Below are 21231 nucleotides of genomic sequence, written 5' to 3'. Positions count from 1 at the left end.
CAGTGAAATATGACTAAGCAGCTCAGATTTGCTTGCTCTGTCGCACAACGTAATGACATTTCCTCCAAAGTTCAGGGGTTAACAGAGGCAGTGTGCTCAGCTGTGAGGATTAGAGAATGTGATTCAAGATGGTCTAAGTTAATTTAAGATCTTATTCAATAAGAACAAGAAGAACAAGGAAGAGATGGAATGTTCCTAAAATATTTGAAAAAAGTATTTTTTTTTTTTAATGGGCCTGCAACATAAGCTATATCCATGTGGTCTCACTGAATCACTTGCTTTGCAGTTGATTAGGCTTTAATAGTTGAGTGATGGAGTCTATTGTGATCCCCTCAAACCATGAATTAGCTTTAAATGAAATGCCCTGAGTGGTACTGAAGCCACATGACATTAGAGGCATCACCGAGTTCTGAACTGGTTTGTGGTATGGCTTCTTGTCTTAACGAGGATGTGGCTGGGGCTATGACTGGTTAACGCAGATGCTTAGAGCATGATGCTGAGGAATGGTTTCACTTGGTCCTGTAACCATGGGCCGGATCCTCCACCCCCCACCCCGTCAGCCAACACTTAACATATATGGACGATGGAACCAGACGACCAAACAGGAGTAATTTAGTGCAGCCCTGAACACCTTCTGGCAAACACGACGAGGTGCCTGCTGGGTCAGGGCTGCCCCCTGAAATGAGAAAGACAGCACAGGAGTTAGGCAAACCCCTGCAGAGACAGTCTTCTCATACAGGTGAGTTTCTCTTTGTCACAATTAGTTGAACTGAGTTGTCTTAGAGGTTGTAACCAACTTGCTGCAGGTGGTAAAGGTACTCCTTGTACTGACAGCAGCAAGGGATTTCTTTTCATGTACAAACTCACAGATTTCGTTCTCATCTTTTTAATGTCAGGAAAACATGGTGGCTCAGATGCTAAGGAGGCTGTCTGCGATGCAGGAAACCTGGGTTCGATCCCTGGATCAGGAAGATCCCCTGGAGAAAGGAATGGCAACCCACTCCAGTATTCTTGCCTGGAGAATCCCATGGACAGAGGAGCCTGATGGGCTACAGTCCATGGGGTCGCAAAGAGTTGGGGCATGACTGAGCAACTAACATACACACAGTAAAACTTCAAATGCTCCTCAGAGCCCTTTCTTGTATATTTTTATTGATTCCATCACATTCTTGCTTTGTGACTTAACTACTTACTTTGAGTCACCATTTACTTATCTCTAAAATGGGAAAAATAACTGTACCCAGATTACAGGCTTGCTGGGAGAATCGAGGGCAATGAATGGATGGTGTCAGCCCATAGCACATATCAAGGGCTCAGTAAATCAGGAAATTGTAGCAGTAAGATTACCAAATGGTTGGGGGAGTGTCTTCTCCTGCACTTCCTTACTTTTGTCAGTTTAGGGAGGATGTCATAAAATAGCATACATGTTGAAACTGAAAACTCCTCCAAAAAGGATCTATTTGTAAAGCCATATAAATATTAACTTCTGTGCAGCTTATACTGGCAGATCCCCAATGGTTCAGAATTAACACCTGGTGTTTAGTGGATGGAAAATAGGTTTTGCTGCCATTGTGGGTATCCAAAATGGAAAAATGTGGGGAAACATTTAAAAATGAAAGGCCTTGTCTGATTTCAGCTGCTGATGTAGGATTAGACCTTAGGCTGGCTCTATGTAAATACTTAAAATCTTTAATGGACTTTACTCCCTGTCTCTCCATTGCTTACCCAGTGTAGAGTAAATGTTTTTTTGTTGTTGTTATTCTTGAACCTTGCCTCATTCCATGGCAGGCCTGGGACCTTGAAACCGTTGAGCTGTAGTCTAAGAAGCGATCTTTTCTTTCCTGTCTGCCTCACAGTAGTGGTAAATGGAGGGAGGGAATCCTGCTGTTCATCCAACCTTCACAGATCCAACTGGAACTAAGCAGCTAATTTCTGCACCAAAATAAGTATCAAGAAAGTTCATCTAGGGACTTCCTTGGTGGTCCAGGGGTTAAGACTCCATGCTTCCAGTGCAGGGAACACAGGTTCAATCCCTGGTCGGGGAACTAAGATCCCGCATGCTGCATCGTGTGGACCAAAAAAAGAATTAAAAAAAAATAAAGTTCAGCTAATCTGAAGCTCAGTTTCATACCAGAGACACCAAACAGGTGCATGAAGCTTGCATAGAGAAGCCAGAGATGCGTGTCATCCGGCCATTGTATTGGGAAATCGCATATAACATCTGAGCACAAATTTGCATTACCTTTTCACCATCCCAGTGCTTTGCAGATAGAAAAGGGGAATTGGTTCTCCATTTTGTACATGTAAATGATTGGGATTAATCCTAGGCAAGTGACTTGTATTGGAATCTACTTACCTCATACCCTCTCCATGGTGGGGGAGTCTCCCTTGCTTTTTCCCAGCTAGGTGCCAGTGCCCTTGGTTTTTCTCCACATCATCATCTCTAAACTTGGTCTCACACACCTCTCATTTCCACTAAGGTGTAAAAGACTGATGGCAGCTGAAAGTATTGCACTTTCTGTAGACAGTATTTCCATTTTAGTAGGTGACCAATCTCAAGAGCAAGGAAGAAGGTCTGGGACGGAATGTTCCGTATTATTCCATGTGAGGCTCGTGAGGGTGCGGTGCAGTGGAGGGTGACATGGTTCTGTCTAACTTTCCATTGGCTCAGAAATCATAACCCTCAGACTTTGCCTTCTCTACTAGTCCCGAGAGGCCCCTTCCAACTTCTTCCTATGTAGTTCCGAGTGCTTCAGAACAGCATCTGTGGGTAAATTCTAGTGTATTGAGGTTTTCTAAAAAAGGGAACTGTGTATAGTGCAGGCAACTTCCCTCAAGCAGATGCAGTGCCTCTTGCTGATGCATGTTTCATTTTCTGATCAGTGTCTTTATTCTCAAATTCAGCCAAGTACCAACACAAATGGGCTTCCCTGGTGGCTCAGTGGTAAAGACTCCGCCTGCCAATGCAGGAGATGTGGATTCGATCCCTGGGTTGGAAGGATCCCTGGAGAAGGAAATGCCAACCCACTCCAGTATTCTTGCCTGGAAAATCCCATGGACAGAGGAGCCTGGCAGGCTGCAGTTCATGGGGTTGCAAAGAGTTGGACATGACTGAGCGACTAAACAATGACTAATACAAGTGAATATTGCCAGTGTGGTCGCCTATAGGAGGTCAATTAACCTGAATAAGGAGCAACCTCAAAAGAAAGGTGGATGTTTTTTTTTAATCACAGTTCTCGGCCTTTTTCTTCTAATATTTATATCCGTTTATTATTTTAGACACTACTCATCTCCACCACATCTACCCAATACACACATCCACATGCATACACATGCTCACACTCCCACTAGGAGTTTTTTGCTTTGTTACCATTTTGGCATACATGTTATTAACACTTTCCCATTGATATCACTTCTAAGGGAGATGCAATAAGTCTGGAATCCCATGGGATACTTGATAGTCTCTCTAGGGTCTGCTGCATCTTGTTCACTCAGATCTTGGCAAACTAAAACAGAATGCCTATCCATTTATTCCTGGAAACCTTTGCATTTTAGATTGTAGCATTCAGGAACATATTTGGATTGTAGTGTTCTTTAACTCTTTAGTAATATTGACATCTCCCCTTTGCTAGAAGTATATTAGGATCTCATTTTTAGATGTGATTGGGCTCGTCAGTCATTTTAAGTTTGAATGCAAAACGTTCATTGATTAAATAGACTTGTGAGTCTCAGAAGAGGCCCACATTTGCATATATTGTTTACGCTGACGGCCTCCCTCCCAAATGTGGGAAAAAAATGGATACTATATATTTTCACTCAAGAGACAGATTTTAGGTCTTAAAGAATATGTACACAAAGAAGATAAAATTGGATCTTGACATAGCTCCCAGAAAACATGCAGATTAGAAATGGAACAAATGTCTCTACCTGATGGGAAGACAGATCCTTCAGAATCTTAGGCTCATTACGAACCATGCCCCACATGAAAAGGTACATTTCATTCCCATCACCACACTGGGGGAAAAAAGGATACAAACTTCTTGACATCCTGGAACCAAATGTTTTAAGAAGGTGTATTTCCATCCAGAAAGTGGGCATCTGGTTAAGCACTGGAGGGTGGTGCTAGTAGTAAAGAATCCACCTGCCAATGCAGGAGACGTGGGTTCGATCCCTGGGTCAGGAAGATCCCTGGAGAAGGAAATGGCAACCCACTCCAGTATTTTTGCCTTGGAAATGGACAGAGGAGTGTGGTGGGCCACAGTTCATTGGGTAGCAAGAGTCAGATACAACTGAGCACAGCATGGCACCGCACAATAGATATGTATATATAGATCTGGGAATCCAGGTTGCTCAGTGGTAAAGAATCTGCCTGCCAATGAAGGAGATGTGGGTTTGATCCCTGGGTTGGGAAGATCCCCTGGAGAAAGAAATGGCAACCCACTCCGGTATTCTTGCTTGGGAAATCCCATGCACAGAGGAACCTGGCAGGCTACAGTCCATGGGGTCACAAGGGTCGGATAAGACTTAGCCACTAAAACATATATAGATCTGTATCATTGACTGGCAGATTAGTAGGTTGAGCCTGTCCTTGAGCAGACTTCTAGCTTCAAATACACATTTATGAAACTAGAAGACATCTCCATACACTTTAATACATTGAATGCATTTGAAATTTTATTCTTAAATTTGTGAAATTATTTTTTACTAAAGTATAGTTGATCTACAATGTTTCAGATGTACAGCAAAGTGATTCACTTATACATCTATAGATCTATTCCTTTTCAGATTCACTTCCATGATAGGTTATTACAAGATATTGAATACACTTTTAAATGAACAATTGTCTTTAAAACAGTAACTGCTTGGTATCTTCCCTAGGGACAGTGGGATATCAGAATGATGGTTGCAACTGGCCAAGTGAAATATTGTATTTCTTCAGTGTTTTGCTGCCAGCAGTTGAGCAATACCAGGAAGGCCAGAGGTCATATCCGGAAAAGTTACCTAAGGCCAGGAAGAACTTAGAGGCTCAGACTGGCCAAGGGTCAGATCCATGAAGATGAGCTGAGAGGGGCAAGGTCAAGCGGCAGAAACTGGGCACTGAGGCCGGGAGCAAGAGGCAGGCCTAGGCAGGAAGTTTGGGCAGTGTGAAGTTGGGACCCAGTGGGTGGCCGCAGTGAGGAGGGAGAGAAGAGAGGAAGGCACTGCTGACAGTGCCTGGCTGAGAACAGTGAATAAACTGTACTGAGGAAAGGGTGTCACAAAGGCTCCCCCTCCTTCGGTAGGTGATGGGCACTGACTGTAACCCAGCACAGGGTTTCCGGTAACTGGGCCGAGAGTATTGATGGGTTCAGGTCAGAAGAGCAGGTCTGTGCATTTCCTGGTGGGCCCTGCACTCGGCGTAGTTCTCATTTCCCATTACTGCTTCTCTCTGACTCACTGATGGCTGCCACATGTCATTAGGCGGCTTTGCTGCCGCTTTCATTTTTTCCCAAAGGTATACAGAAGTTTGGGTCTTGGCTTTTACATTATTTTCCCCTGAGAGCTGGAGGAAGTGGCCTTCTGATAGTTTGGTTTGTTGAGTTGAATACTTACAGTGTCTTAACAGTTTCAATTTCCTTTCTCATAGATATTTGATCCTGATGACCTTTATGCAGGGGTCAATTTCTCCAAGGTTCTGAACACTCTTTTAGCTGTCAACAAAGCAACAGAAGGTAAGTAGGACTTGAGATGGGTGGGGGGTTCTGGGTGACATGTTTGGATTCACGTGTCTCTGATTCCTCTAGGATCCGACTATGGCCACAACTGTGCCCTTGGGACAGATTTCTCTCTTCCCCTTAAAAGAACCCCATGGGTGCCAGATGCTTTAATTCGTCATACTTTAGGATTTCAACATAACTATTACAGATGTTTTTCTAATGCCCTTAATATAATAAGAATCAAGAAGCAATTTCATTCAAAGCTATCAAATAGGCCCCTGAGTATAACAAGGCAGAAAATTAAAAGGAAAAAGATCAGTTCCTTTTTTCATAAAGTTTACAAAATGCAGCCGTTACTTCCCTTTCCCCGCCAGAGACATATTTTTTTGTCTCTGTTTATATTCATATTTTTTGTCTCTGAAAACCATAGTTTTCAGTATGTCTTTGTCCATGTTAAGGAACCCTTCAGTAACCTTGCACTGGAAATGAAACCTCAGGTTCATAGTGAGAGAAAAGAATATCATTTATTTAAGTGTTTAGTACCCATCACATTGACAGAATGAAATATATGTAAATCCTAGTACATGTGAACCAAAGATGATAACCTCAAAGGATAGCTTCTTTCCTTCCATGCCACAGTATCTTACTGAGAGCAGGACAGTAATAACCATAGTTAAAATGCGTTGAGCCCTTACCACGGGTCATGGCTGTCCTAAGAGCCATCAGTAGTCTCATTCAATCTTTGAAACAAGCCTGGGAGTAGGTGGAGTAGGTGTCAGTATTAGGTCCATATTACAGATAAAGAAGGTCAGGCCCATAGTGGCTCGAGTAGAAAGTAAGCAGCAGATCTGGGATTCAGACCCACATCTCACTGACTCTAGAGCCCCGATGCTCCAACTTGGGTCTTGCTGCTCAAAATACTGGAAAGTCAACACGCTGTGTGCCCAGCACCACCAGGTGCTACAAAAGAAGTGTAAGACGTGGTCCCCGCCCTGGAGAAAATTACCATCTATTTAGGGAGACTCGACTTACCCACGTGAAACAATTACAGAACAAGAACAGACAATATAATCAAGTGCCAAAGAGGCTGGAGCATCTAGGAAGCTATCAAGTAATTACAGTTTTAGTCAAAAGAGCTGTATATAATAGCAATAAATGTAAAAACTTCTCTGAAGTTGTTCTTTTGCTTTCTGGAAGAAAATGCTTTGGCGCTATTGCAAGGCGTATAGCAGAAAGTACAGCTAATTCAAGTAACTATATTTAACACACATGACAACTATCCAGTTCTGGGCAGGGAGGATCGTATAATTCTAACATTATGCCATACAAATTATATGTTCCTTTGCCAAACTCTCCTAGCAAGTTTTACAGTCTCTTCCCTTGCCACAGATATTTATAAAATACAAGGAGGTGAAAGTTAAAACCCACAGCATCAAGGAAATTACTTGGATACTGAGCTTGTCGCCTAGGGATTGTTTGGGCTTTAGACTTTTGCAGTTTATATCTTTTAAAAATAAATGGAGAGGAAAAGAACTCTCATTTGAATTTGTCAGGGAGCCAACTCCTCCGTTTAGTATGCTCTGGGCATTCTGAAAACACCCAACTCAGCGCTGGGCTGATCGAATTTCACATGGTTTCAAGGAAAAGACTCTTGAGTTTGAGTTAAAAAAAAGATTCTAGTATCAAGACTGCATCTTTCCCAGACACACATTCTCTCCCATTCTCTTTCTCCCATCCCCCAGGCACAAGGGAGATTTGACATTGTTTGTGCCACATAGACTGCTCCATGTGAGGAAGAAAAGAACCACTCAGTTATGGGCCAAAAAACAAAGCAAGAAATTTAAAATATTTCAAAGTAATAAGAGCCACAGACAGCTGTTTGGTACCCAACATAGTTCTGCTGGGGATCACAGGGCATACTGCTGCAATGGGTTCAAGAGCAAAGAGTTGTAGATAAATGGGTTAAGAGAAAATGTGGTTGTGTTGCTGTTTTTCATTCTACTGGAGAACAATGGCCAGTAAGGTTAAGAAAGAGAAGTTGGCCACTGCAGGGGAGGGGAGGGGGGATGAAACAAGCTCAGCATGTTCATCATGGAACAGTTAGAAGTCTGGTCAGATTGCCTTTGATAATGTCCCGTGAAAGATAATATTTTGCTGGAGACGTTTTTCTGACACAAGGGGCTCTCTTTACAGTGCCTTTTCCTCTTTTCACAGATCAGCTCTCAGAAAGGCCATGTGGACGTTCCTCTTCTCTTAGCGCTGCTAATAGTTCTCAGACAAACCCACAGGGAGCAGTTTCTAGCACAGCTCCAGGACTGCAAAGGCAGTCAAAGCCAGTGGTAAGTATGGTCCTCAATTCCCCTGGCCTGTTTTTAAATCCATAAAATTTGATGGCTATCTCTGTTACATCTCCATAGGTGGTGAGATACCATCCTGTTGGTTTGGGGGTTGTGATAAAATGAATTTGGAACCTCACCCCCAATTCAGGCTGGCCCAAGGGAACACATCAAAGGCATGTGGGCCACAGAGTCAGAAAGTCAGGGTTGAAGCCTCAAAGTTCTATCCCTTTCTACTGGAGTGGGTAGCCATTCCCTTCTCCAGGGAATCTTCCTGACCCAGGGATTGAAACCCAGGTCTCTTGCATTGCAGGCAGATTCTTGACTGTCTGAGCCACCAGGGAAGCCCATCCCTTTCTAGAATTGAGCAACTGAGAACCCTATGCAAATGTCAGCTCTTAGTCCGACTTCCTGAGGGAAGTTTGCTGTTATTTCCCCGTAACCCCCGCCCCCTGCCCTCAGCTTATTAGAGAACTAAATAGCGCCTGGCACAGTGCAGGCAATCAATATATATTACTTGTTCTCATCAGCATCACTGCCATTTTCTTTTTCTCTTTGCATTCCTATTGAGCTCGAGAGGAGCTCCTGTATTGGGATGGCTCAGTTATCATTGCATTTGGTCTTAATGGGAGCTTTCTTTTGGAAGGAAGCACCCTAGCTTCTGCTCTTATGAGACCTTTATTCCTTGTCAAAATCCACCCACTTGCTTTAAGCCATCAGGAGCTATTAGTTCCAAAGTACTTTAATTACTTCCAAAGCACTTAACCTTTTGAGATCAGAGATCCCTTTCAGAAGCTGATGAACACTATATGGTTCCATACCCCTTGGGCCCCCTCAAACTGTATGCAAAATCTTCTCCCTGAACTTACTAGTCTCTGTTTTGGGTAAAGGCACATTGTGCTATCATCTTCTCAGGGACCTATGACAGCTTAAGAGCTCCTGACTTGGGAAACTATGGGATATTTGATCTTTGCATATGACTAAGCCTTAGCCAATTTAAGATATTCTTAGTAATTGGGAGGTGGGAGGCAGATTTTATGAGAGGAGTTTAGTACCTAATCTTGGTCATGTAGTTATGTAAGACTTTGTCTGGGTGTTGGGTACAGGCGGAGTGGGATAGTTTATTAATCTACTTTGTTTCCTAGCTCATTTAAATAAGTATCTTTCAGGAATTCCCTGGCAGTTCAGTGATTAGGACTCCATGCTTCCATTGCGGGGAGCCTGGGTTTGATTCTTGGTTGGGAAACTAAGATCCCCACAAGCTGAGTGGTGTGGCCAAAAAAATAAAAGTAGTATCTTTAGATAACTGGTGGGGGACAAGGAAGTGAAGGCATGACCCCCTTCAAAATAGGCATTCTCACAAATGCAAAAGTTTGCCTACAATTTTGAGGGCTTTATTAGTCCCCTTCTCACTGCCTGTGCCCCTGCAAGGCCTACCTATGTTAGGCCCATTCCTAAGTTAAAGATTCAAGACTGAGATAGATCTGGGGTTTTATCCTTGGTCACCCTACTTTATTTGTCTAAATTCATAGAATTTCTGCCCCAGCCTCGTTGAGATGAGTACCTAATCTGGTGTGACTTTTATTTCTCCAGGAGATGACAGAAAATGGAAGTCACCAGTTGATAGTAAAGGCAAGATTCAACTTTAAGCAGACTAATGAAGATGAGCTGTCTGTCTGTAAAGGGGACATCATTTACGTCACTAGAGTTGAAGAAGGAGGCTGGTGGGAAGGCACATTAAATGGGAGAACGGGCTGGTTCCCTAGTAATTATGTCCGAGAAATTAAATCCAGTGGTAAGTCAATCTTTTCAAAGCTTTTTTGACTCTGACTCTTCTATTTTCTTGGTCTTTGGACGGAAAATCTTGCAGTTTTCATTGGTTCACAGAATTGTTTGTACTGGTATATGTAAAAAAGACTAGCACAGAACTGGGGGAAAAAAATCTGTGATTAGATATTTTGAAGCCAAGTTGTATTTAGATTACATCAAGGCGGCAAAAAACTAAAAAAGCAAAAGAATTCAAAGCTTAGACAACTGTTCCACCTTAACTATGTCCCCTTCTGCTACTAATTCTAGCCCATGTAGTCCATGTACAAAGTCCTTCCTCCTACTCCAAGAATCACTGATGATGGCAGAATACAATAATAAGAGAGGCCATGTGCTCACTTCCTTTTTTAGCCCTGAGCTCTTTGAGCAGACTTAAGTCTAAATGTCTCAGAGATATGTAGGAGAAATAACAATCACAAGGCTTCAGGAAGCTGTCTGGCCACTTTGATTCTGAATAAGATTGCACTTAAACTCATTGCACACTGCTAACCCTTTACCCTTTATCATGATGATACCCAGAGAAATGCAATCTAATCACTCATCAGTAATCATTCTAGAACTTTCTTAGGTAACTTACTTGCCTTTTATTCTTCAAAAAACGAAATCTTGCTTATATTACAAAACCAACAAAAATCCCTAGCATTATAAAAATGTCATAATACAGATAAAATAAGGTTCAGTTATTCACATTATTATAGCTCTTCATGCTTCAAGACTCTTTACCCAGGGGCTCCTTTTGAGTAGTTAGCTCCTTGGTATGTTTTTTCCTTTGGTCGATGTCTTTTTTGCTTTTTTAATACCTCAAAATTAATACTATTATTTAGTAAGATTATAGGCTCACTATAAGTTAAAACTTATCAAAAGAGATAATGGAGATAATAAAAGTTCCCCTCTCATCTCCTCCTCCAGATAACCACTGTTAGGAGCTTTTCCCTAAAGTATTTGAGCTAAAATTTAGCTTCATGCTTTTCTGTGTTGTGTGTTGGGTGAAGGTGGAGCATTTCCTTTAATGGAATGAGTATTTACTAACAGATTTATAATTATATGTGTGTGTGCAAATGTCTTAGTATCTTTTAGTACTGGGAATCAAGGAGTTTCTGTTGAGCCCTGAAGTATTTTCATGGGCTTTGCCTGGAATTTCCTTGGTTTTGATGATTTTCACAGCTGATTTTTACCCCTTTTATATCTTTCAATGTGAATAATCTGATTGTTAGAATCTCTAAATAATTTGACAAATTCACCCTAACTTTGTTCACTGATTCAATGCCTTCATCAGAAAAGTAAAAGGAACAGCGCTTGCTTCCTGGCCTGGCCTGGGAATCCCAAGCATTGTTGAGGGGATGTAGGTAGCAAACAGACAGCATGCCACACTACTTATCGTGTCCCTTACTGAGATGCCTTGTAGCATATAGTCTGGCTCCTCCCTTGTGAACCAACCACCCTGAGCTGTTGGTCCTGGTCTTGGACCCCTTCTCTTTGAGTTTTTCCTAAACTCTCTTTGGTTTACAACTCAGTTAAGGATGCACTTGGCAAGCTCTGGCTCTTGTTTGAGCACCCGGGGAACCTAACCCTTAGAAACTCTTTTCCAGCTGTCAAGAATAGGTCTGGCTAACTGGGGTCAGGAGGCCTGCCCATCAGGGAATGCCTAGGACTGGAAGAGTATGGACCACTTCCCACCTAGTTTATTGCAGTAGCTTCTTAACTGGCATCCCTGCCCCTGTCCTTGTCACTCCTATAGTGTAATTTAAACTCAGTAGCCAGAGGGTACTTTTAAAATGTACCTTGAGCACTATTGAAATGATTGAGAGGGTACTTTTAAAATGATCCTTTAAAATGTAACTTGAGTACTGTAATGGCTCCCATCTCAAGAACAGTGAAGGTCAAGGTCATCCCAATAGTCTACATGGCCTCCGGGATTCGGCCTCTGGTGGTCCCCTCTGACCTTCTTTCTGACCTCTCTCCCCCTCACTTGTCCCACTTCAGCCACGCGGGCCTCCTGGTTGCCTGTTCCAGACAGGTTCCTGCCTCACCTGCTGTCCCGCCACCCTTACCTACTTCAGATCTTTGCTCCCTTGTTGGCTTCGAAGTAGCATCTTATCCGGTCACCCAGGGGGAAATCCGACCCTGTTCCCTCTACTCTTGTCCCCTTTCTCTTTTGTAGGTTTTTTTTTTTTTTACCGTTTATTTCTAACAGTGTATATTTACTTATTTATTTCATTTTCCATCTGTATTATACCATTAGCATATAAGTGCCACAAGGGCAGAGATGTTTTTTCTGTTGGTTTGGCTCAGTAAATATTAGTAAAATGAATGAATGTTGTGGGGCAGGTCATTCAATTCTGTTCAGCTTGTTCGTTGAGTATTTCCTGGGTACTGGGTGGGGCTGTGCTTTACTTACCCACTCAGTCGTGTCTGACTCTTTGCAACCCCGGACTGTAGCCCACCACGCTCCTCTGTCCATGAGTATTCTCTGGGCAAGAATACTGGAGTGGGTTTCTATGCCCACCTCCAGGGGATCTTCCCAACCCAGGGACTGAACCCAGGTCTCCTGCATTGCAGGCGGATTCTTTACCATCTGAACCACCAGGGAAGCCCAAGAATACTGGAGTGGGTAGCTTATCCCTTCTCCAGGGGATCTTCCTGACCCAGGAATTGAACTTGGGTCTCCTGCATTGCAGGTGGATTCTTTTTACCAACTAAGCTACCAGGGAAGCCCACTTGGTGGGGAGGGGGTTGTAATAATCTGTCCTCATGGACTCTGCCCCCAAGGACTTTGCAGTCTAGTAGTCAGGATAGGTGTGTACATGACAGATTAGGACAGAGTCACACAAAGTTATATGTATAAAGCAGTTGGAAAAGTAAAGAAATTATTTGATTAACAGTAACCTAAGAGGAAGGAAGCACTTGACTTGGGTCTTGAATGATGAAAAGAGGCTTCTGATGGGCAGAGGATAGAAGCAGTTACTAAGTTAAAGCTGGGAAGTAGGGAAGCATGGAGTGAGTGGTAGGAGGATTTGGGTTGAGGGTCAGGTGAGTGAAGAGAAGGGGTGTGACTGGAGCTACTTTAAGAAGGCTGTCAGTGACAAGCTGCAAGCCGGGGATTGCATGTGGTTTAGAGAAATCTTTCTAGTGGTGATGTTGGGGCTGGATGGCAAGGAAGTGGTGGGGATAATCAAGGAGGATGTGGGGAAAGCAGTAAAGACTACTGCTGAGGTCCGAGCAATCGACTTTGATGACTGTGGAGAAGAAGAGAAAGTGGATGGATACAGTAGATACTGTCAAAACAGAATCAAGAAAACTTGCTGATGATTAGCTATGAGGAAAGGGAAGAGGTGAACATAATGCCAAGTCTAGGGGTCCAGGTTGATGGTGAGCTCCTTAAGGGCATGCAGTTGTCATCCACCTAGCTCGGCAGCAAAGGTTTATTTGCCAGGAGTAGGATATCAGTTCTATGATGAGGGCACCAGTGAGGCACAGAAACCTGAGGCATGCCTCTTGCCCTCGTGGTGTTCATAGTCTTGTGAGGAGATGGTCTTATTAGCATATCGAATGATAAGTTCTAAATACAAGGTAGTCTGGAGAATGGTGCGCAGAAGAGAGGTACCCAGCTCATCCTGACAAGGGGGTCAAACGGAAATTATTCAAATTTGTATATCTTTCTGTGTCCATAGTGCCTAATGTAGTGCTTTAGACAAAGGGAATGTTTGGTATGCTGAACTCCCTTAACAGAGAAGATAGGAGGCTGTGTGTGTGTGTGTGTGTGTGTGTGTGTGTGTGTTGGGGCTGATTGGTACTGGAAGATGATGAGTTGTTTTGGACATGTTGAGTGGAGGCGCCAGCAGGTTATCATTCTGAAGATTTCTAGCAGGTTGGCAGGATGAATTTAGAGCATGGGAGAGAGGTAAGAGCTGGAGATTAAACTGCCAATGGACACTACAAAGTGGTGGATGATGAAGTGTCAAATAGAGAACAGATCATCAGTGGACAGAGTGCACTGTGACTGGAGAGGTTGGGAGAGGCTTCCTGGAGGAGATAGGACTTGAGCTGAACCCTCAAAGACACGGAGGCCGTGTGGATAGGTCCAAAAGAGAGAGGACGACAATATAAGTTGTAGTGATTGTTTGGGGAGAATGAAAACCATGAAAGATCTGTGGTAGTTCAAGTGGAGAGTGTTTAAGGGACTGTGGAGGAGATTAACTTGGTGTAATGCAAACATCTTGTTGGGAAGGTAGGTATCAGCTCTTTGCCGACTTGAATCCTTTGCCACCCAAATCTTTCTGTACAAAACAGTAAGAAGGCCACAATCTACTTAGAATGCTGCTGAGGGACAATATAAATTCAATGTTATTCTGTTTTATCCCCTGGAGAAGGGAATGGCTACCCACTCCAGTATGCTCTGCCTGGAGAATTCCATGGACAGAGGAGCCTGGTGGGCTATAGTCCATGGGGTCGCAAAGAGTCAGACACGACTGAGTGACTAACTCTTAGAAAATACTTGTCAACTTTGGAATGTCTTTCCATAAAATCCATAGTGATGTGACCACTTAGGAAAGAACATTTATCTTTAAAGAGTCTTTAAACGCACCAGAACACCGACGCAAACTTCCCTAACCAGGAAACCTTGACAAGCCAATCGTCTAACCCCACCCACTGGGTAAAACCTCCACAATAAAAAGCAACCACAGACCTCCAGAATACAGAAAGCCCAGTCCAGACACAGCAATCTAAACAAGATGAAAAGGCAGAGAAATACCCAACAGATAAAGGAACATGAAAAATGCCCACCAAGTCAAACAAAAGAGGAGGAGATAGGGAATCTACCTGAAAAAGAATTTAGAATAATGATAATAAAAATGATCCAAAATCTTGAAAACAAAATGGAGCTACAGATAAAGAGTCTTTGAAAATGATTTCTAGATTAAATGTGTAGCTCAAAGAAATGAAACCTTCAATTTGGAGTTTTCAACCCCTCTGCTATACAACTTCTGGGTCCTTTATAAAGTTGAATCAGGCATGGAACAGAGGACTTCTGTGATCTCTACCTGCTTACTGTTGGGTCAGATGTGTAACACAGAGATCACTGGAAGAGTCAGGAATTCTGGAATACTCATTCATGGTAGCCTGCAATTCAGGCTGATGCTACAGGTTCTTTTGTCTTAGAAATCAAACAAAGGAACTCCAGTCCCAGGCAACCCTCAGCCCGCAGATGGCTCTGCTGGCTCCGCGGTGGAGAGCTGTGCAGAGTTTTGTTCCACTGACAAGAGCACTTCATGCTCTGGTAAGTTTGCCCTTGGGGAATGGATTTTTAAGTTTGAGAAATCTTCTGTAACTTTTGTCTAGAGATAATTATGGCCAAAGCCCTGGAGACAGTTTCTTCCTCTCTTCAGGAGGAGGTTGATTTCTGAGGACTTACAGAACCACCACTCTAATACTGTAGAAAGTTGAGAAATAGAATATTTGAGTGTAATATTTTACACACACACACACACCTTTCAACATGAGTTTAAGGCTGAAGATAGAATAGCTTTTTGTGACCATGATAACAAAAGCCTCTCCGCGAGAATGACAGAACTCAGACACAGGTGACATTAGGAAGCTCTTGTTACCAGTCCTGCTGGCCACCTTTCAATTTCTTGTCACATGAGAAAAATAAACCCCATTTTGAGGAAAAAATATTTTTTCAAGGATCTTACTTCTTGAAAAGTACATGTATGAATAACTTAGTCATTATATAAACTACAGAAGCTCTTTTTTCTCCATCATTTCATTTAATTCAGATATATTATAAATAAGAAAATTAGCGATTTATCCTGTTTTCAGTCTTTTTCTTCAAAATTAGTGGTAACTTGTAAATGACCTTGTTGTTTACACACCAAAATCATATTTGTCACTACATCACAGTAAGTTGTATCTCAGTAACACAGTAGGTTATATCTCCCCTTAAAATTTTTGTCTTTGTTACCAAGAAAGGGTGAAGGTTTTATCAGGACTTTGCATTAAAATTTCCCTGCCTATTGAGGCAAATATGATTGGAGCAGATATTTTAAGCAAGTTCTGTTTTCTTCAGCTGATTCAGTTAAGGGGTCAATAAATCCTTCTAAAACTTCTTTGCAGGTAAATATAGATGTCAAATGAGGGGATTAGGTAGATGGCTAATTAAATTTGTATTAAGGCAGATTAAGAAATGACTCTTCCTATTTATTCTAATCCAAAACCATGATTGGGCTTTATATTTAGACTTCCTGTTTTAATCCCCAGGGTGTATCACACAGATCCTTCACATCCAGAGAAAACCAGTTATCACTAGATTTCTTTTTGACTTTTCACCGCCAATAGGCATAGGAATCTATACCTTAGTGAGGGAGAGGAATGAATGGAGAGTTAATGAGAAAAGGATCATTACATAGGAATAAGGATGATTTCTTTTTTTCCTAACAGTTGTAACATTTTTTTTATTGAAATATTTGTTACTGTTGTTTAGTCGCTAAGTCATGTCCAACCCTTTGCAACCCCATGGACTGTAGCCCACCAGGCTCCTCTGTCCATGGGATTCTCTAGGCAAGAATACTGGAGTGGGTTGCCATTTCCTTCTCCAGGGGATCTTCCTGACCCAGGGATTGAACCCAGGTCTCCTGAATTGCAGGCAGACTCTTTACCAGCTGAGCTACAAGGGAAGCCCCAGTTGTACCCAGTTGTATAGTATTATATAAATTATACAATATAGTGATCACAATATTTAAGGGTTATACTCCATTTATAGTTGTCATAAAATATTTGCTGTATTCCTCATGTTGTACAGTATATCCTTGTAGCTTATTTTATACCTAATAATTTGTACCTGTTACTCACCTATCCCTATATTGCCCCTTCCCCTACCCTCTCCCCACTGGTCACCAATAATCTGTTTTCTGTATCAGTGAGTTTGCTTCTTTCTTGTTATATTCACTAGTTTGTTTTATTTTTTAGATTCCATGTATACGTCATATTGTACAGTATAGTATTTGTCTTTCTCTGATTTATTTCACTTTGCATAATGCCCTAGGAAGTTTACTTAATGTCTATACCTGTGTGACACTGTTGTTGTTTGAGTTATGCTAAATAACCCATTTGAATTCTTCACTACATTGATTGATTTTTTTGTTGATTGAATTGAATTGACCAGTTTTTTAATGGCCTTAGAAACACCGCCTAAAAGGTTTATATTTTCATATTAGTTCTGGTTAGGTTATCTTGGGGGGGAAGAAGTTTTCCTCTACCCTTCTAGGTTCTTTTGAAATTGATAAGAGACAGATCAGCAAGTGAAAATCACAAAAAATTTTTACTAATATGTCTACGTGGGAGAGACCCAGGGGAACTGAGTAAGTTGCCAAAATGGTGAAACGTTCACCTTAAATACCATCTTCAGTTAAAGATAAAAGAGGGTGTTGGGGGTAGTGGTTTGAGACTTCAAAGGGGAGGAAGGCAATTGACATAGAGATGGAAAAGCAAATGTTTGGCAAATAAATGTTTGCTGGGCCTTGCAGAGACCATGGAATACAGAGTGGACTCTGATCTCCAAGAGTTGTCCCCACCACCCCCAGCCCATGTTCTTTGCAGATGTCTCTGCTGATAGCTCTGTTCTGGGAACAGGCCCTCTACCTAAATTCTCTAGGCATCTAAGGGGGAGGCAAAAAGAAAGACTTCTTGAGTCTTTAGAGCCTTGATTGTTTTCAGCTCAATATAATCCACGTGCCAAAGAGACATTTTGGGGAGGGAAAATTGACCCCCCTTCTGTCACTTGGAACCACCCCCAGGGACTGAACTTGTCTCTTCTGAACCTCCACGTATTCATTCCTTCTCTGCGTGTCTCGCTGAGAGTGGGTTTCAGCTAAGACCACACGTGGTAAGAGTAGGCAGTGGTGGGCTGGGGGTTAGAGGGCAAAGGAGGAACAAGAGGCAAGAACTGTCACTGAAACCTAGTACTGGTGTTTTTCTCTTTGCATCCACCCCTTGAATTTTTTCATGGGGCCGGTTGTTTGCAAAGGCTACATTTTTAAAGACTTTCCAAGGTTGTCCTTCCAAATCTGTTTTCCTTCTTCTCTCGGGGTTGATTCCCCATTCTGCATCAAGACTGCAGGGACATCCAGACCTTCCAGCACGACGCTGAGTGAGAGCAGGCATCCTTGCCTTGTTCCTGATCTTGGGGTTCAGAATGCATTCAGCCATAGGTTTTTCTCCATTAGGTAAGATGCTAGCTGTAAGGTTTTTGTAGATGCTCTTTATTGAGTTGGAGAAGTTCTTTATTCCTATTTCTTTCTGGAAGTTTTTGTTGAATGGGTATTGAATTTTGCCCTGTGCTTTTTCTGCATCTGTTGATATTATCATGTGATTTTTCTTTTTAGACTATTACTAACATGGGTTTCATCTATTGATTTTTGAATATTTAACCAACTTGTATCTATGGGATGAATTCCATGGTATAAAGTTCTTATAAAATATTGCTGAATTCTATTTACTGATACTTTGTTAAGGTTTTTTCATCGAAATTCATGAGGGATATGGGTCTGCAGTTTTATTTTTTGTACTGTCTTTGTCTGGTTTTGGTGTCAGTGTAATAGTGAACTTTATAAAATGAATTCTTTTATTTTCTGGAAAAGATTGAGAAGAATTGATATGGCTTCTTCCTTAAATATTTGGTAGAACTCCCCATTAGAACCATATGGGCCTGGAGATTTCATTTTTTCCAAAGTTTTAAATTTATAAATTCAATTTCCACAATAGTTATAAGGTTCTTCAAATGGTGTATTTAATATTGGGTGAACTGTGGTAGTTTTGGTTTTCTGAGAAATTGCTCCATTTCACACCTAATTATCAAATTTATGTGTTTTGAGTTGTTCATAATATTTATTATATTTTTGGTATCTCTAGAGTCTGTAGTGATATCCCATATTTCACTTCTCATATAGACAGTATGTGTCTTCTCTCTTTTTTCCTCTGTCAGTCTTGCTAGAGTTTGACTATTTTATTAAAATTTTTTTCACTATAATTTTTTTATTGAAGTGTGATTAATTTACAATATTGTGTTAATTTCAGGTGTATAGCAAAGTGATGTGGTTATACATATGTATGTATATATCTCTATATTTTGAAAAATTCTTTTCCATTATAGGTCATTACAGTATACTGAATATAGTCCCCTGGGCTATTCAGTAAATCCTTGTTAACAATTTTATTGATCTTATCAAAGCACCAGCTCTTTTAGCCTTATGTTCAGCCACCCAGGAATCTCCATGGCAGTCACTGTTTTCTTTCATGTTTCCCTGTTCTACTTTACATAGTTACCAGTTTTTTTTCAATTGCAGTGACCAATTCCTTTGGGCTTTCCTTTCCTCTTCTGCGTCTTAACAGACTTTCCATTACTGTTTACCCTTCCTTTTGGCCTTGCTTTCGAAAGGCGACCACATCTTGCTGGTTCCTCTGGAACGTTCTATTTTTATCAGACTGGTTTATGTCATAATTACACAAAACAACTGAATTCTAAGTAGCATCAGGGCTATACTGTAGAAAACTTGGTTAATAAAAACTAAAAGAATTTGGTAACTGTTGATTTCAAGTATGCTGAAGAGTCCAAAACCATAGTGTGGTGGTGGAGGGGCAAGCACCAAACTTGTCAATACAGTACTTGGGTTCATGTCCTGACTCTGCCACTTATAATCTCAAGTTAATAGTCTGGGTGGCTCTGAATTGCTCAGATTTATCCAGTAAAGCCTCGTGAAGCCACCATGTGGATCCAGGCAGATCTTAATGCCCCATGTTTTGTCGCTGAGGAGTGGGAGAATTGGCCCTCATTGCTGCGTTTTTGCTGTATTTCCACTTTACACAGTCTGGCCCAGCTGGACAGTTCACTGTCGCAGGAACAGCCCTGCCTTGAGTGTTGCCATTTCTACAGCTGTGCTTCTAGAATCTTCCCTGCTGAGAAAACGCTCTACTGTCTTCTCAGCCTGTTTGAATTCTAGCCCCCATCCAGGGACAGATCAAATACCCCCCTGCCCAGCAAGGTCTTCTCTGACCATCCCAGATCGAACTGATGGTCCCTCTGAGCTCCGAGGTGGAGGGAGAACCACTGCTCATGCCATCGACCAGGCCCTTCAGTAGCTTCATCTCTGGACGTCCTGCTGCTTGGGAGCACAGGCTCTTGTCAAGACACACCTGGGCTTCAGTCTTGGCTCTGCCATCTCCCAAATTCATGCCCTTAGGCAGCTGACCTCACCCTTCTGTACTTTAGTGACCTCTGCAAAATGAGAAGATCATCTCTGCCTCACAGGGTCATTGTAAAGATTAAATAAAATGTCCTAAAAGCTGTTAAGTGCCAAGTAAACATAAGGGATATTTTAAATATAAAAATCATTAGAAATCAAGGTTAAATGGAAAAATGTTCATGAAATACTGTTGTAATAGGAGAGTTAAGCTGTAGGTGAATTAAGAAAGATCACTGTGTGTGTGTGTGTGTGTGTGTGTCTTCACAAACACATGATAAAAGGAATAGGAAGATATATTTCAAAACATTACTGTGGATGATGGTTAGCTCTTGGTGACGGGTTAGTTGTTGGTTTTTCTTTTCTATATATTGCATTTTTAGGAGTGGAATGTCATAGATATAAAACTAGAAAATATTACTTTTAGAAAAGGAAAGATCAAGGCCTGATGATAATACTTGGTTATATATACTGTACCATACTTCAGAAGGAGTGTAAAGCAGCATACAATATAATATAGCAAGGTAAAAATGGAATATAAAGCAATGATACAAAGGACAAAATAAAAAAAAAACAAAGGACAAAATGAGAGTGGGGAAGATAGTCTGTAGTGACACTGTTAAACATTTATGATTGCTGTCTTGTATTTTTTATTTTTTAAATTTCTTTTGGCTGCACAGGGTGGCTTGTGGGATCTCAGTTCCCTGACCAGGGATTGAACCTGATCCCCTTGCAGTGCAAGTGAGGAGTCTTAGCCACTGGACCACCAAAGAAGTCCCCTGTCTGTATTTTTATTAAGTGATTTCTTTGTTTTTAAGAAAAGCATCTTGGGATGTCTCTTAGTCTTGAGTTTAATAGATAAGACAAACTTTGTAAAAGAAAGGCAACATTTTATAGCACAATTAATGATATTAAAATGATACATAGAAGAATTTCTTGCTAGTTTTCAGTGTATTCAAGATTCTGATTATTTTATTCTGGGCACAATAAACAGCCAGTCCCAAGAAAGAATGGCTGCTATTATCTGTATTATGTTATTCTTGTATGGTTAGTTGCAAGTTACAAACATAACGTATTTGGTTAGCATTCCTTTGCTTATCTGTTTTATAATAAGTTGAATGGACAGGCAAATGAGTG

The 21231-nt window shown here is 41.5% G+C and overlaps 1 protein-coding gene across 6 annotated transcripts in view; it reads left to right on the top strand.

Annotated features, from left to right (window-relative positions):
* ARHGEF6 (Rac/Cdc42 guanine nucleotide exchange factor 6) overlaps nucleotides 1-21231 on the top strand; it is a 115716-nt gene that overhangs the window by 25437 nt on the left and 69048 nt on the right. For 5 of the 6 annotated variants that reach the window (XM_061137095.1, XM_061137098.1, XM_061137097.1 and 2 more), the window contains 3 exons: nucleotides 5627-5711; nucleotides 7911-8035; nucleotides 9626-9827. In XM_061137095.1, the coding sequence (XP_060993078.1) occupies nucleotides 5627-5711; nucleotides 7911-8035; nucleotides 9626-9827 (412 nt within the window). Of the gene's footprint in view, nucleotides 1-5471; nucleotides 5495-5626; nucleotides 5712-7910; nucleotides 8036-9625; nucleotides 9828-21231 lie in introns of those variants that run through there. The other variant, XM_061137100.1, reaches the window with a different exon arrangement.

This window comes from Dama dama, chromosome X (assembly GCF_033118175.1).
Source record: "Dama dama isolate Ldn47 chromosome X, ASM3311817v1, whole genome shotgun sequence".
Taxonomy (NCBI): Eukaryota; Metazoa; Chordata; class Mammalia; order Artiodactyla; family Cervidae; genus Dama; species Dama dama.
The sequence above is the reverse complement of the archived record's forward strand: the minus strand, read 5'-3'. Positions and strand labels throughout refer to the sequence as shown.